Source organism: Prionailurus bengalensis, chromosome C2, assembly GCF_016509475.1.
Source record: "Prionailurus bengalensis isolate Pbe53 chromosome C2, Fcat_Pben_1.1_paternal_pri, whole genome shotgun sequence".
Classification (NCBI taxonomy): domain Eukaryota; kingdom Metazoa; phylum Chordata; class Mammalia; order Carnivora; family Felidae; genus Prionailurus; species Prionailurus bengalensis.
The window spans coordinates 56,216,274-56,230,450 of record NC_057350.1 but is presented as its reverse complement, the minus strand read 5'-3'; the positions used below and the strand labels follow the sequence as shown (position 1 = coordinate 56,230,450).

Genomic DNA, 14,177 nt, shown 5'->3' with positions numbered 1-14,177 from the left:
CAATTATACAACTAATGTGTGGCAGAGACAACACTTGAAGCCTCCTGACTTTAATCTAAACAGCAGCTCTTGCCTTGACATAGTAAGAACTGAGTAGTTCATGTGGAAATCAGAGAACAAGGTCTTACAAGCCCTGAGCAGACACCAAAGAACATTTCAGAATCTGGTGTGCAGTGAAGAAGTGGAGTCTGGGGGCTGGGGCAAGACTACCTGCTGAACAGTTAGCAGAAAGCCAAGAGTTTGAGTTGAGAAAAGCCTAAGAACCAGAGTCCAAAGGGAAATTTGACATGAGAGCTGTTAGCGGTTCCGTGAAGAGACAAGGGAGGAGACCTGGGAATTTGTGAGGACAGCTTTCAGCCTGGCCCAATTTCATAGTTCCTTTGGAAGTCTGCATTCTTTCCTTGCTGCTCTTAATGGCACACAGCATTCTGGACCTAAATTTTAACAGGAACAGTAAGGGGTAAGGATGTTTATTTGTATTCTGCATAGATTATACAGTCCTGTGTTCAGGTTGTTGCATATATTTATTTCCAAGGTATGTATGTTAGACCCTCACTGTTTTGACCTTGTACATTGATGAAATGTTTTATATCTGCCACTTTTCAAGTGCTTAGTAGCCATGTGTGGTTAGTGGTTACCATATTGGACAGAATGGTAAGCACAGGTTCTTTTTTTTAAAAAGCATTTTTAAAGTAATGTATGCCATGTAAAAATATACAAAGTGTTCAGGGGGCGCCTGGGTGGCTCAGTCCAAATCTCGGTTTCGACTCAGGTCATGATCTCACTGTTTCATGGGTTTGAGCCCGGCATCAGTCTCTGTGCTGGTGGTGTGGAACCTGTCTGGGATTCTCTCTCTCCCTCTCTCTCTCTGCCTTTCCCCACTCACGCTTTCTCGATCTCTCTCAAAATATAAATAAACTTTTTTTTTTCAACGTTTATTTATTTTTGGGACAGAGAGAGACAGAGCATGAATGGGGGAGGGGCAGAGAGAGAGGGAGACACAGAATCGGAAACAGGCTCCAGGCTCTGAGCCATCAGCCCAGAGCCCGACGCGGGGCTCGAACTCACAGACCGCGAGATCATGACCTGGCTGAAGTCAGATGCTCAACCGACTGCGCCACCCAGGCGCCCCTAAATAAACTTTTAAAAAATTAAAAAAAACAACAAAGCATGCAGAAAGTTAAAAATGGAAAGTGAAAGTGTCTTCCTTGGCCTTCTCAACCTCTCAACCTCTCTCCGGTAGCATCTACTATTAAAACTTCCTGTTGTTTCTTTTAGGAATAGAAAGGTGTGCCCATCAAAATTGTGTATGTATAAACTTTTAATAAATGACAAAAATTGATTATACTAGGTATTCTGTTTTATGTCTTTTTTAAAAAAAAAAAATATCATTAGCGTTCTATCCAAAAGGTCTTGAAACAGCTGTGCATTTAGCTCTAACTACCTGTTTTAAAGATCGCCTTGTATCCCCTTGTTTGGAAATAGCATTTACCATTTCCTCTTTAGGCTTTTATGTTGTTTCCACTTTTTGTTGTTGTTCTTGCTATTCCAAACAGTGTTGTAATACATATTGTATGTTTATTTATTTTGTGTGTTTGTAGGGAAGAGTCCTACCAGTGCAGTAGCTGGATCAAAGGATAAGAACACAACCTCTTAAGAAGGGCTCCTAATGGTCCTCCTTGACAAGTGTTGTTTCTAAGCAAGGAGGGAGTATAGAATCTGGGCCAAGGCTAGGGCATAAAAGACTGTAAGGAAAAAGAACCAGAGCTAAAATAAAGATGAAGAAACTGTAGCTATGAGGCCAGATGATAAATATCTATACCAATGGTCTTTTTTTTAAATGTTTATTCAGTTTTGAGAGAGTATAAGCAAAGGAGGGGCAGAGAGAGTCGGGGACAGAAGATCCAAAGCAGGCTCTGTGCTGACAGCCGAGAGGCCAAAACAGGGCTTGAACTCATGAACTAGGAGACTGTGACCTGAGCCGAAGTCGGATACTCAACCGACTAAGCCACCCAGGCACCGCACTAAACCAATAGTCTTCAGGGTGGCCTTTAAGTTTAACAAGTACAGTTGCTTCTGGGAGTATTTAAGAAAAGAGCCTTAAATATCAATGTATTTTATTGCAATAGTAGAGGTATGTATATGCTTTTATAACTGCTATTGTTTTTAATTTTGTTATAAAAATATTGTGCCATTATAACAAATATAATAATATGTTGATTGTATTTAGGTTGGGAAATGTGAGAAAGTATAAAGAAGACAAATTTCACTCATACTCAGAGAAAACTAATGTTAATACTTTTATTTCTTATTTCTGTCTATGTACTAGTTTTTACATAGTTGAGATCGTACTGTATATACACGTGTTTGTATTCAACTTTGCTTATCAATCCTGATCTTGTTGATTTATTTTCTTTCATTAATTTTTGCCTTTTCTTTTTTAGGTAATAGAAATCTAACACGGTTTTGGAATGAATTTGGATACCAGAATAACAAGGATGTAGAGAAATCTTTAGATTCTATTCAGTATCAAAGAAGACAAGCCATGGCCATACCATTCATCATTCAGTGTGGTGAGTGTTGAATTCCATTCCAATCAGCAAACACTTAGTGAGTCAGTATGCAAGTCATTGTGTTAAAAATGGGGTGTGAGAAAGACAAACGTGGGTAGGATAGGGTTCTTGCTTTCAAAGGGGTTAGGGTCTAGGAGAGAGGTTAAGATACACATGAAACGAATTGTAATAAAAATAAAAATTAGGTAAGTGACATCAAAGAGGCATAAAATTATTTGAGGATTCCAAAAGGGAGGTGGAGGAAGTTGAGGCCAGGCTTTGTGATAGAGGTGCTTGTGCTATGGTCTTTAAAGTAGAATTTTTTTTAACTTCTTCGATGTGGCCTCCTCTCTCCCTTTGGTTGTGGAGTTTGTTCTGCCAGTCATCAGGTCCGTCAGGTCTATTCCTGGGGCATTCAGGATGATTTGATAGTTATCTGGTTGTGTTCATGCGACAAGGTCAGCCTAGGCTCCTTCCGCTCCCCCACTGTCTTCCTCTACCTCTGTCTAAGGTAGAATTTTGACAGGCAGAGATGTAGTGGGACATGTGTGTTAATATCAAGTGGATACTTCAACTAAAATTTTTGTCATAGAATAATAGATACAGTCGTTCAAAAAATTTCAATATGTAGCACTGTGTTAACTAGTACTTAGAAGTTAGCTACTGAATGAATGATGAATTAATAATAAAAGCTAAGAGTAGGTTGAGTAAACTTTAATTAGAGTGACTTAAAGGCCAGAGTAAGAAGTGTTTACTCTGATAAGTAATGAAGAGTCTTTGGAAGTGTTTCAGTATAAGAACAACAGACATCACTGAAGCATTCAGCACTTAGTGCATGTCTCTGATACATCTTCCAGCCACTATACAGAGGGTTAGAGAACTAAAGACACTCTCTTCTATCTGCAAGGAGTCTGCCATCCAGTGGAGAAGGCAGCCAGGCAAACAAAGAAAGTGCACGCCGTGTGCACAATTTTGTAGTTGTTTACACAGTGTCGAGGGAACACTTCTCCGACCTCATCCCTGGGATGATCCAAAGAGGACCTGACTGTCGTTTGTAAGTTGTAGGAAGCTTGCTCTGGCAGCCCAGTGCAGGATGATTTGGAGGAGAGCTAGAGCAAAGGTTGAGGTCAGGTTATGCCATGGGCATAATCCAGGATCCAGGGGAGAAATTGTACATGTTTGAAGAATGGCACAGCCGTGGGATTTGAGAGGAACATACATGGCATGTATTTAGAAGGTATAATTGAGGAAATTGATGACTATATGCAACAGTCTATCGGATGGTATTAATAATAGCTGAAAATTTCTGTGTGTTTTTGATGTTTGCGGGGTACTGTCAGAATCCAGCCTCTAGTACCCAAGAGCTGTATGAAATTGGGCAAATTCCTTACCTTCTTTAAACCTTAGTGTTTAGACTCTTAAAATGGGGTTAGCATTTGTAGCTAAATCATACAGTTCGATGAAAATAATATGAATTAACACATGCAAAATTTACTAAGTGCTTAGGATGGCATATTAGGGTCCTCCAGAGAACCAGAACCGAAAGGAGAGGTGAATAGATGGATAGATATTAATTATAGGGAATTGGTTCACATGATTAAGGAGACTAAAGAGTCCCGAGACCTGCAGTCAGCAAGCTGGAGACCCAAGAGAGCCATTGATTTAACTCCAGTTTGAGGCTGAAGGCCTGAGGGCCAGGAGACCCAGTAATATGGTTCGAGTCTGAATGTTGACAGCCTTGTTACCCAGGACGAGCCGATGTTTTAGTTTGAGTCGGAAGTCACGAAAAAATTGATGTCTCAGCTCAATGTGAGGACAGTCAAGAAGAAAAAATTCCTTCTTTCTTAGAAGACAGTAACCCTTTTTGAGTTCTATTCAGGCCTTCAGGCCCACATTAGGAAGGGTAATCTTTTTAACTCAGTCTACCAATGCAAGAGTTGTTCTCATCCCAAACATCCTCACAGACACACTCGGAATAATGTATGACCAAATATCTGGGTATGCCACGGCCCAGTCAAATTGACACATAAAATTTAGCGTCATAAATAGTGCCTCGCAATGTTGGCTCTTAAAATTGTTATGCCATTTAATCCTTAACAATTCTTTTAGGTAAGTGCTAATATTAATATCTTGTTACAGACAATGATACTGAAGCACAGAGAAGTAGTTCATCCAGAATCATGGGGGTAGCAAGTGGTAGAACTATTCCAGTTCCCTTTAAAAAAAACCTTTTTAATGTTTTTGTTTATTTTTGAGAGAGAGACACAGAAACAGAGTGCAAGCTGTGGAGGGGCAGAGAGAGAGGGGCACAGAATCCAAAGCAGGCTCCAGGCTTCGAGTTGTCAGCAGAAAGCCCGACACAGACCTCAAACCCACGAACCGTGAGATCGTGACCTGAGCCGCAGTTGGAAGCTTAACCGACTGAGCCAGCCAGGCTCCTGAGCTATTCCAGTTCTTAACCACTGTGACTTGAACGCTGTGTGACTTGAACCAGTGTGCAAACTGTTTCCATCATAGGCGAACAGGGAAAATGTTTACCTAAGAGCCATTAGCTGTGTATGTGGATAGATTTCAGGATTAGCGTTAATCCTGGAAAGAGTGGAGTCCCTTGGTCCTAAAGGTATGAAGGAGTGAAAGGAAGAAATAGACAAATGAGGTCATAAACCGAACTGTAGGCTGGAGAGTAGAGTAAGAGCGGGAGACAAACACAGGAAAAGAAACTGTGTGAACTGTTCAGAGAACTTGATTTTCCTTGTTATGTTAGTCATGTGGTTGGAGATGGAAAGTGGTGTTGGCAGTAGAGAAATACTGAATCAGAGAAAATGGAAGAGTCAAGTCACTAGAAATGTTCCCCTGTTCAAGAAGACGTGGAGAGGAATCTATTAGTTAAGATTCTTTTGGCTGAAAGTAGCAGAAACCAACTGGAAAGAACTTCAGCAATAACAACAATGACAAAACAATAATAATAACAATAATTTATTGGTGGTGGTGCCCCAGTGTAGCTCATAGAATCCCAGACTAGTTGTGCTATCAAACATAAAAGGTATGTGATGATAGATTAACTTGCTTTGTTTCAAAAGATACCTCATACTTTTGGTATGTGCAATCAGCCATGTAACTGTGCTAGGTTCACTTCTGATTGTGGTCTTTCTTGTGTGTGATTTTGTTTTCATTCTCAGATCTTTGCCTTAAATGGAGAGTCTTGCCTTCTTCTATCAATTATCAGGAAAAAGAATTTTTTGATCTCTGGATTTGTGCAAATAATCCTAACATCTTGGAAAACAGGTAGTTTTTGATAGTTTTCTAAAATTCTTTATCCATTTTTAATTCCTAACATAATTATGTATGAGACTAGGAAATTTCAGCTATAGATGTCTTAGCTTAATAGCTATCATCCCTGTGTACTGTTTCTATCTCTCTGCCACCTATGGAGAGACACTTTGTTAATGTACTTTTCCATCAAGATAAGAGACCTGGATGTAACTATTTGCAAACTTTGGGGACGTGCAGCTGTGTGCAACGTGTGCAGCAGGAGACCATGACCCAGTGTTTGAGTTCTGCCTTCCAGTTCATTTTCACACAATGTATGGCTTTATCATAAAGGAGTCTTATCCAGAGGGTGTCTCCAGGGGCACTAGCCTGTTAGACCATGTGCTTTTTTCTGTTTAAGTCACATATTGATTTCATTGCTTTGTGCTCCTGGAGGAAGAAGTTCAGACTAAAACAGGAAAAAGACTGATTAAGTATTGATGAATGTCACTGTTATTACTGGCCTGTTAGACTTCTGTGACTTTCCTTGGGGAGAAAAGAGTGAGTACCCCCTTTTAATGAAGGCACCCCTAATTCAAACATTGCTTCTCCATAGAGTTTGTCCTAAGTTTTTGGCCTGCATAAGTGGATCAATATTGCAAATATAGACATTAGTGTAATAATTCCTGTTTGGTTATTTTTATCTAGCCTTAAAACAAACAAACAAACAAACAAAAAACCAAGAGAGAGAAAATTTTAAAAAAATTTTAGAAACTGCTGCTAAAACCCCTTCCACCTGGAGTCCTCAGGTTAGCCATATTTAGAGACTAAGGAGAATGCCATTTGGATGTAAATTTTAAAAAATAAAAAAAAATGAAATTAAAGAAAAAAGAGGGAAAAAAAAAAGGAAAATGCCAGAAGTGGTAAGGACTCTTAGATGGCCTGGGGGTTTTCAGTCTTATTTCTTGTTTTACAGGAGAACTTGCTTGTTTGTTTGTTTATTTTCCACATAACATTTATCTCAGACCCCAAATCTATAAGATAAGTGCAAAACTTTCCTGATTGAAATGGAAGCTGGAAATCTGGGGGCCAAAGACATCCACTTATCATTTCTGTTCTGTACTCTCTGTACAAAGCTCTGGGGAGCTTAGAGCTTTGAGCTTTAGAGCTGCAGCGAGCATGATTAGACACTACTGATCTGGTCTCGTTCCTTCATTTTACAGAAGTGAAAGCTGAAATCCAGATGGGGGCTGAGAAACATGTTGCTAAAGCTACTGGCCAGGGTCTTCTGACTTGTCACCAGTTTCTAGCCCTAACTTGAAACTTAAATATCTCCCACATAGGAACCATGAGTTGGCTCAATTTCAGTATTTAGAATAGTTAATAGTATTGATCCCTCCCTGTGAGGTAAAAACTTTTCATGCATCATTAGGATAGTGTTTAGAGTTCTGACTCTGAGGCCAGGCTGCCTGGGATTGACGCCTGGCTCCATTAGCTGTGAAACCTTGAACAGGTAACAGAACCTCTCTTGAAATTGACTTTCTATCATTTAGGATGGGGTGTAACCATAGTACCTTTTGTATCTTCTCTGGGTCCAGCTGAGTCCCTTAGAAAGACAATTTACTAATTTTCTGGTTACTGGGGGCTTCTTAGTTATAAGAATTGAGATCCCTCCCCACACGTCTAACATATATCTGTGACTTCTTAGCCCAGCCTTGGGCATTCTTGGACTCACAGAACTGGAATCTGTCCTCTACAGCTTTCTTTACCTCCAGCTTACCATTGTCCCTGGATTGGCACACTCTCACCCTCTTCTTGAAATGTGGTGATGCCATCAGAGAACATAGCAAAATTAGTTTCAAAGCTGCATTACAGTGCCCCTTGTGATGACAGGCAAGATAAATTTAGCCACATCGACAGAAAACTGATGGTCTCTCAAAGCCTAAAATGCAGAGAGTCATCTTATATTTATAATTTATGTCCTTGATTCTTGAAATATGCTGACATAATTTTGACCATGTGTATTTCATTTGCACTGAAAAGATTAGGACAAAAAATATGCTTAATGTGCCAGCAAGAGATTTAGGAGATATATAAAGAAAAACTCCTGATTATGAGGGCAATTACTAGAGAGTTGACACTTTATTGAAAGTCATTAATAGTTCCAATTCAATATGGTAGGATGGACCTATGTGCTTTGAGAATACACCATGAAATAGCAACACCCTGTGCCATTCGATTTGGATAGAATCACATGAAATTGGTGTATTAAAGTGATGAGAAATGCAGTATAGTTTTTAGACAACATTTGATGAATGGAAGGCCAGAGTAATGGCAAAAAGTGGCATCATCTGTATTTATAGAAAATATAGTGTTATGGTCAGCAGTTAATTGCCAATTGTCAGTAGGGTTAATAGCAATGAACAGCATTTGAATGAACAATCTGTGTAACCAGAATTTAGGCAGGAAATATAATAACAGCTTTTTCTTACAAAGCAATTACATATATTATCTCATTTCCCGTTTACAATAACTGTATGAACTTTCACCATTTCTCAGAGGAGGAGACAAAGAGAGGCCCTGTGACTTGTCCAGGATTCCTCTCCAGAGCTAAAATTTGAAGCTAAAGCTGTAGGTGTAAACTTGTACTCTTTCTGCCTTATCACATCCAGTCTCCAAAGGCATCCTCTTTGTGTGTGTTTCAAATTTTTTTTATTTGAGTAACATTATACACAATGTTACGTTAGTTTCAAAGTGTGCAACACAGTGATTCAACATCTATATACCTTGCTCTATGTTCACCACAGGTGTAGCTACCATCCCTCACCACACAACACTGTTACAGTATCATTGACTATATTCCCTACGCTGTACCTTTTATGCCTGAGACTTATTCATTCCATCACTGGAAGCCTGTATCTCCCACTGCCCTTCACCCATTTTGCCCATGCCCCACCCCTTTCCCTCTGGCAACTGCCGGGTTGTTCTCTGTATCTATAGGTCTGATTCTGCTTTTTATGTATTCGTTTGTCTTGTTTTTTTTAGATTCTGAAGGCATCTTTTTATATTTCAGGAAGCCTAATGCCAGTTATATACTCTATAGTGACAAAACATACCATTTTACAAATGGTAGTATTCAGAGTTGACCCAGCAGGTAAAATGAAACCATTCCTTTTTGGGCCACCAGAGCCTGTTTTTCGTTTCCACTTTATTTTTATTTTTAATATGAAATTTATTGTCAAATTGGTTTCCATACAACACCCAGTGCTCATCCCAAAAAGTGCCCTCCTCAATACCCATCACCCACCCTTCCCTCCCTCCCACCCCCATCAACCCTCAGTTTGTTCTTAGTTTTTAAGAGTCTCTTATGCTTTGGCTCTCTCCCTCTCTAACCTCTTTTTTTTTTCTCTCTTTTCTTTTTTTTTTTTCTTCTTCCGAGGGAGGCTAGACATTTTTTATCACAGTAGCTGAGAAATAGGTATCAGTATACTTCCATTCCATTCATGCTCTGTGTTTATCTGCATTTATAAATGGGGATCACCAACAGGGTAAGAATGATGCTTATCATTTGAACCAAAGAAGTCTGCATTGTGAGAACGATATTTAAAAATATTCATGGGTCGTGTTGCAAGTTAAAATTTAATTTGCTTCCCAAAATCTTTAACTAAAGATAATTGACAGGATTGTGTTTTATTAAAATACTTGAGGTTATTCTTTTCTGAATAAAAACTGCATGTTGCCACAGGGTTTTTGCTCAAAATAGAAACCTCTATAGGTACCACCCCACAGATGTCTTCAAATCAGCACTGCAGGTAGCTGTACATATAGTAGATACTTCCTGATTTGTTTAGTTGCCTCCTCTGTTTGAAACTCACAATAACAGCGAATACCATATGTGGGTGGAATTAAGTGCTTTTTCACAGTCCTGCTTGAATTTGACCACAGTTCCTCACTCCCTTCTCCTAAGGGGCAAGAAAAATATACCCTGAAGCCCTGAAAAACACAAATCATGGGTTTGATCTGCTCTGCTTCTCCAGCACTGTTTCAGCTGGGAGAAGGCCCTCCTAATCTTGGCCCCCTCCTCCCTGTCCCAGCTTCACAACACATTTATTTCATACAAACTTTGTCCCTTCCCCCTTATTTTTGGTTCGTATAAATAAGAGAAAAACCCTTGTGTAAAACAGGCTCTCAGAATTCACCTTGACATTTTGCCCCACTTCTGAACATGCCCAGTCATGCCCTGACTAAAAGCCATGCCCGGTGGGAGTTGAACTTCTTATCCTTGACAAGCCTTGCTATCAAGAGAAACAATATCATATATCAATTTTTTGATAGTTTGGCTAACTCAAGTCTACAGAACATAGCCATGTGACCAAGAGTAGGAAAATAACAAAACAAAACAAAACAAAACAAAACAAAATGCCCCAAACCTCCCAAGCCATGTGTTTCAAAGGTGGTTAGTATTTTATGGAACCATAACGAGGGAGGCTCTTGTCCACAGTCTGCCTACTGTTCATTTACGTACAGTTCTACTTGATTATATACTACGTGTGTTAACCAACTAGTGATTGGAAACAGCACAGCAGTAAGACTGGGCAGCACAGAGGCCCCTGCAAGTGTGTTTACCACAACAGCAGGGAGAGAAGGGCGGGAGCTGGGAGCATGCTGCAGCCAGGGTGTGGGGCTGATCGGTGATGAAGGGCTGTGCACGGCTCCGTAAGCCCCCAAGGCTGTGACTGAGTGCCTGCATGGCACCACAGTGGTCACAGTGCTTCACAGCCCTCCTGAGTTCTCAAACAAGGGATCCATGTGTTCCAGAGCAGAATTATTTGGTGTCATTAAGAGAGACATGGAGATTTCTCTCCAAAGTTTCTCGGGGAAAAAATGTTTGGCAATAATGAGATAAGCTTCAATTATCCGAGGACATCTTTGCAAAAGGCCTCATTTCATGATAATGCAGGATAAATGAAGCATTGGTAAAATAATGAAGGTTCTCCCATTCTTGTAAATATACCACCCTCCACATTTTCCCTTAAGCTCTTTTCCATGCAGGCTGGAGACGTAATGTCATGTACTGCCAAAAGTCATCAATACAGTGCTCTTCCTTTGTAGTCACGTTTTGGATATAAGGCGTAAGGAGTATCTGTTCATAGAAGTAAGTCATCTTTCACAGACAATAAACAGTTTGATATTTCCTCCTGATGTTGTTTCTTGTTGATCGTGAAGTTGTCATCAGGCAGAAAGCCTACCTTCCATCCCCCTGGGCACCATGAACAGAGCGTCACCATCAAACAATGAGAAAGAGAAACAACTTCGAGAGGCAGTCCAAAGGTACCACAATCGACTGGCAGAACAGCAGCCACAGGTGAGCTGTTGTTAATTCTTTCCAAAATCTACCCAAACTCTTTGAGCTGTTGGTTTTATGTGTGCACATGAACTAAAGTGGTTGTTTCCTTCTTTTTTTGTCACCTGCTTTTCATTTTGGGGCTAAGGACTGTTTGGGAGGGAGCACAGTGCCCCAGGGGCTCAGAAAGGGAGGTGAGTTGTTAAAAAAAATACTACCTGTGACAGTTAAGCCCATCTACACAGCAGTGCACGTGAGGAATAGGAAGATTTATTTCCACCTGCAAATTCACATAGAGTCTGGTATAGGCGACATGGTCAAGACTGGGGCATAAGTCTGTGTGTTTCCCAAGATTGTGCTCTTCCCTGAGAGTCGATTTTTGAGGTGAAGAATTGGTCTTTTAAAAAATATTAGCCTATTAATATAGAAACTCAATGTCACTTAATTGTTAAGAAAATTCAATAAATAAGACATTACTATCAGTAAATGTAAGTAACCATGACAATTTTCAAGTGAAAGAAAAAGTGGCATGCAGAAATATTATTTTAATCTCTTAACTAATAAAGGAATTAGATCTGTTTACTTTATAGATTTAACACCCAAATTCAGCATTTTTAAATATAGCCTGTCAACCTCCTCAAATAGAACCTGAGGAGGTCAGCAGCATATGTCCAAATGTGTTGACCTCTCTGTAAATGTCAGGAAATAAAATACTTGAATAGAAAATTCTCTTATGGAGCAGGAAAAATGATCCTCAGGCTTAATACCTTATTATTATGTGTCTCCCTGTGCTTTTTAGAAGATAAACTTTCTTCTCCACCTCATTTCATCTTCTTACCTCTCCCACTTTGCTAGGTAGGGATCTGCTGTGCAGATCAGCCCAGCCACCACTTGGGATCACAACCAAAGAAACTTGACCCTTCCTGTTAGTCTGGAGTCTCTGGGTCTCTCAGGAAGACCTGACTGAGAGTCGCTTTGCAAACATATTCTCTTAAGCATTCCCTGTCCCCTGAAACTGGTGAAAATTTCTACAGTTCTTAGAGCCTCTAGTCGTGGGTTTGATAACACAGGTCGGAAGTAAAGGTATCATAGCCTGCAGTTATTTTAATCAACAAGTAGGTACAGTCAGATCTTTCCAATGTGGAATGTCTTCATTTGTTTTTCATTTCTTGTTTAGCACTCCTGTAGATTTGTGAAGACAGACAGCATATCCTGAATTGATTCTATCTTTATTGCAGTCTCTGGATACTTTTTTCTTTCCAATGGAGGTCAGAGCTGACCCTTGGATAGTAATAGTTGCCAGTTGCAAAGACTTAAATTACCCTTTTGTTTGTTTAGTATTGGCTGTTTTATTCATTACTAAGGTAGAGATTTTGATGGTAGCTGTTGGGGTAACATTTGGGCCATCCATTCTGCTTATTCTTTCTTTCTTGGTAGTTGAGTTTTTCATAACGAATTTGATCCAGGTTTATAGATTCAGTCTGTTTTAAATTTAAACAAAGAAGTTTAGCGGTACGTGCATAGAGACTTGCTGCCATCAGTTCAAAGGATGTAAGAATCCTCACCCTCCTCATCCTCTTTTGTGAAAATAATCTTAACATATTCAACTCATTTTCAACACTCAGTGCCCTTAGCTGACCCTGTTTTGGAGCTAATCAAGGAAAGCTTTGTTTAAGGTTCACCAGCCGTAGGCAACCAGTTAATTTTGAGGTAATCATTGAGTGCACACTTGCCTTTGGGTCTGTTCCATGCTAGGCATTGTGGGAAATGCAGAGTAACTCTAATACCACAGCGTGAGCTCTGTGAGCTCAGGGATAACCTTGGTTTTGTTTACTGTAAATCTCTTACCGAAAACTGTTCCTGGCAAGTAGTAAGTACTCAATAAATAGTTGTTGAATCAATCATAGAACACACGTTCAGATAATAAACAGTTCTTTTGCAGACCGAGTCTAACAGCTGTTTGAAAATTAGTGACCAGGGGTGCCTGGGTGGCTCAGTTGGTTAAGTATCCAACTCTTAGTTTCAGCTTAGGTCTTGATCTCAACAGTTCATTAGTTCAAGTCCCACAATGCGCTCTGTGCTGGTAGCACAGAGCCTGCTTGGGGTTCTCTCTCTCTCTCTCTCTCTCTCTCTCTCTCTCTCTCTCTCTCTCTCAAAATAAACAAACTTAAAAAAAAAAAAGAAAATTAGTAACCATTGTAACATAATACTAGTTCAGTACTTGTCTGATCATAACTGAAACTATGATGGAGGTTTATTACAGGGAGAGAGTGGGGGCAGCTTCAGTCAAAAAAAGATTCGAAGAAGGAATGGCAGGGACATCTGGGTGGCTCAGTCGGTTGAGTGTCTGACTTTGGCTCAGGTCATGATCTCAAGGTTCGTGAGTTCAAGCCCCGCATCGGGCTCTGTGCGGGCAGCTTGGAGCCTGGAGCCTGCTTCAGATTCTGTGTCTCCCTCTCTCTCTCTGCCCCTCCCCAGCTTGCACTCTGTCTCTTCCTCTCTCAAAAATAAATAAACATTAAAAAAAATTAAAAAAAAAAAGAAAAAAAGAAGGAATGGCAATTAACTTGTGTCTTGAAGTTTATTTAGGGTGAAGAGAGGGAAATGACCGGGCAGGCATTCTAGGTGAGAAAAACATTATAAATGAAGACTTGGAGATTAGCACTGACTTGTTCCTTCATGGTGCCAATCCTCTAAATTACATGCTAAACTTATGTATTTTAAAAAATAGACTCAGCATCTGTGTGACATGTCTCTCTTTTAAAAACTGTGTAACTCATTATAAAATATGGTAATTGCTGAACAGAAGACCTCTGGAAGGTGACCTCAATTCCCCTTTCACAAAAATAACCCATGAAAGTATTCAAAAAACTGTATTTTGGTGATAGCTGCCAGATGCCAGAAACAAGACTCAAAACTGCCCAGTAGTCATTGTGAATTACTCTCTTCCTGACCACCTTTCAGATGAAGTTCTGTTAGAATATAAACATGGGCAAGGGTGCCCAGAAAAATAGGGCCTTAGTGCCATTCAG

At 39.9% G+C, this 14,177-nt stretch overlaps 1 protein-coding gene across 1 annotated transcript in view; it reads left to right on the top strand.

The window, feature by feature from the left end:
• The window catches only part of MORC1 (MORC family CW-type zinc finger 1), a 149,709-nt gene that overhangs the window by 68,985 nt on the left and 66,547 nt on the right, over positions 1–14,177 (top strand). The window contains exons 10-12 of the mRNA XM_043594091.1: positions 2,445–2,573; positions 5,732–5,837; positions 11,028–11,166. Coding sequence (XP_043450026.1) covers positions 2,445–2,573; positions 5,732–5,837; positions 11,028–11,166 — 374 coding nt within the window. The remainder of the gene's footprint in view (positions 1–2,444; positions 2,574–5,731; positions 5,838–11,027; positions 11,167–14,177) is intronic.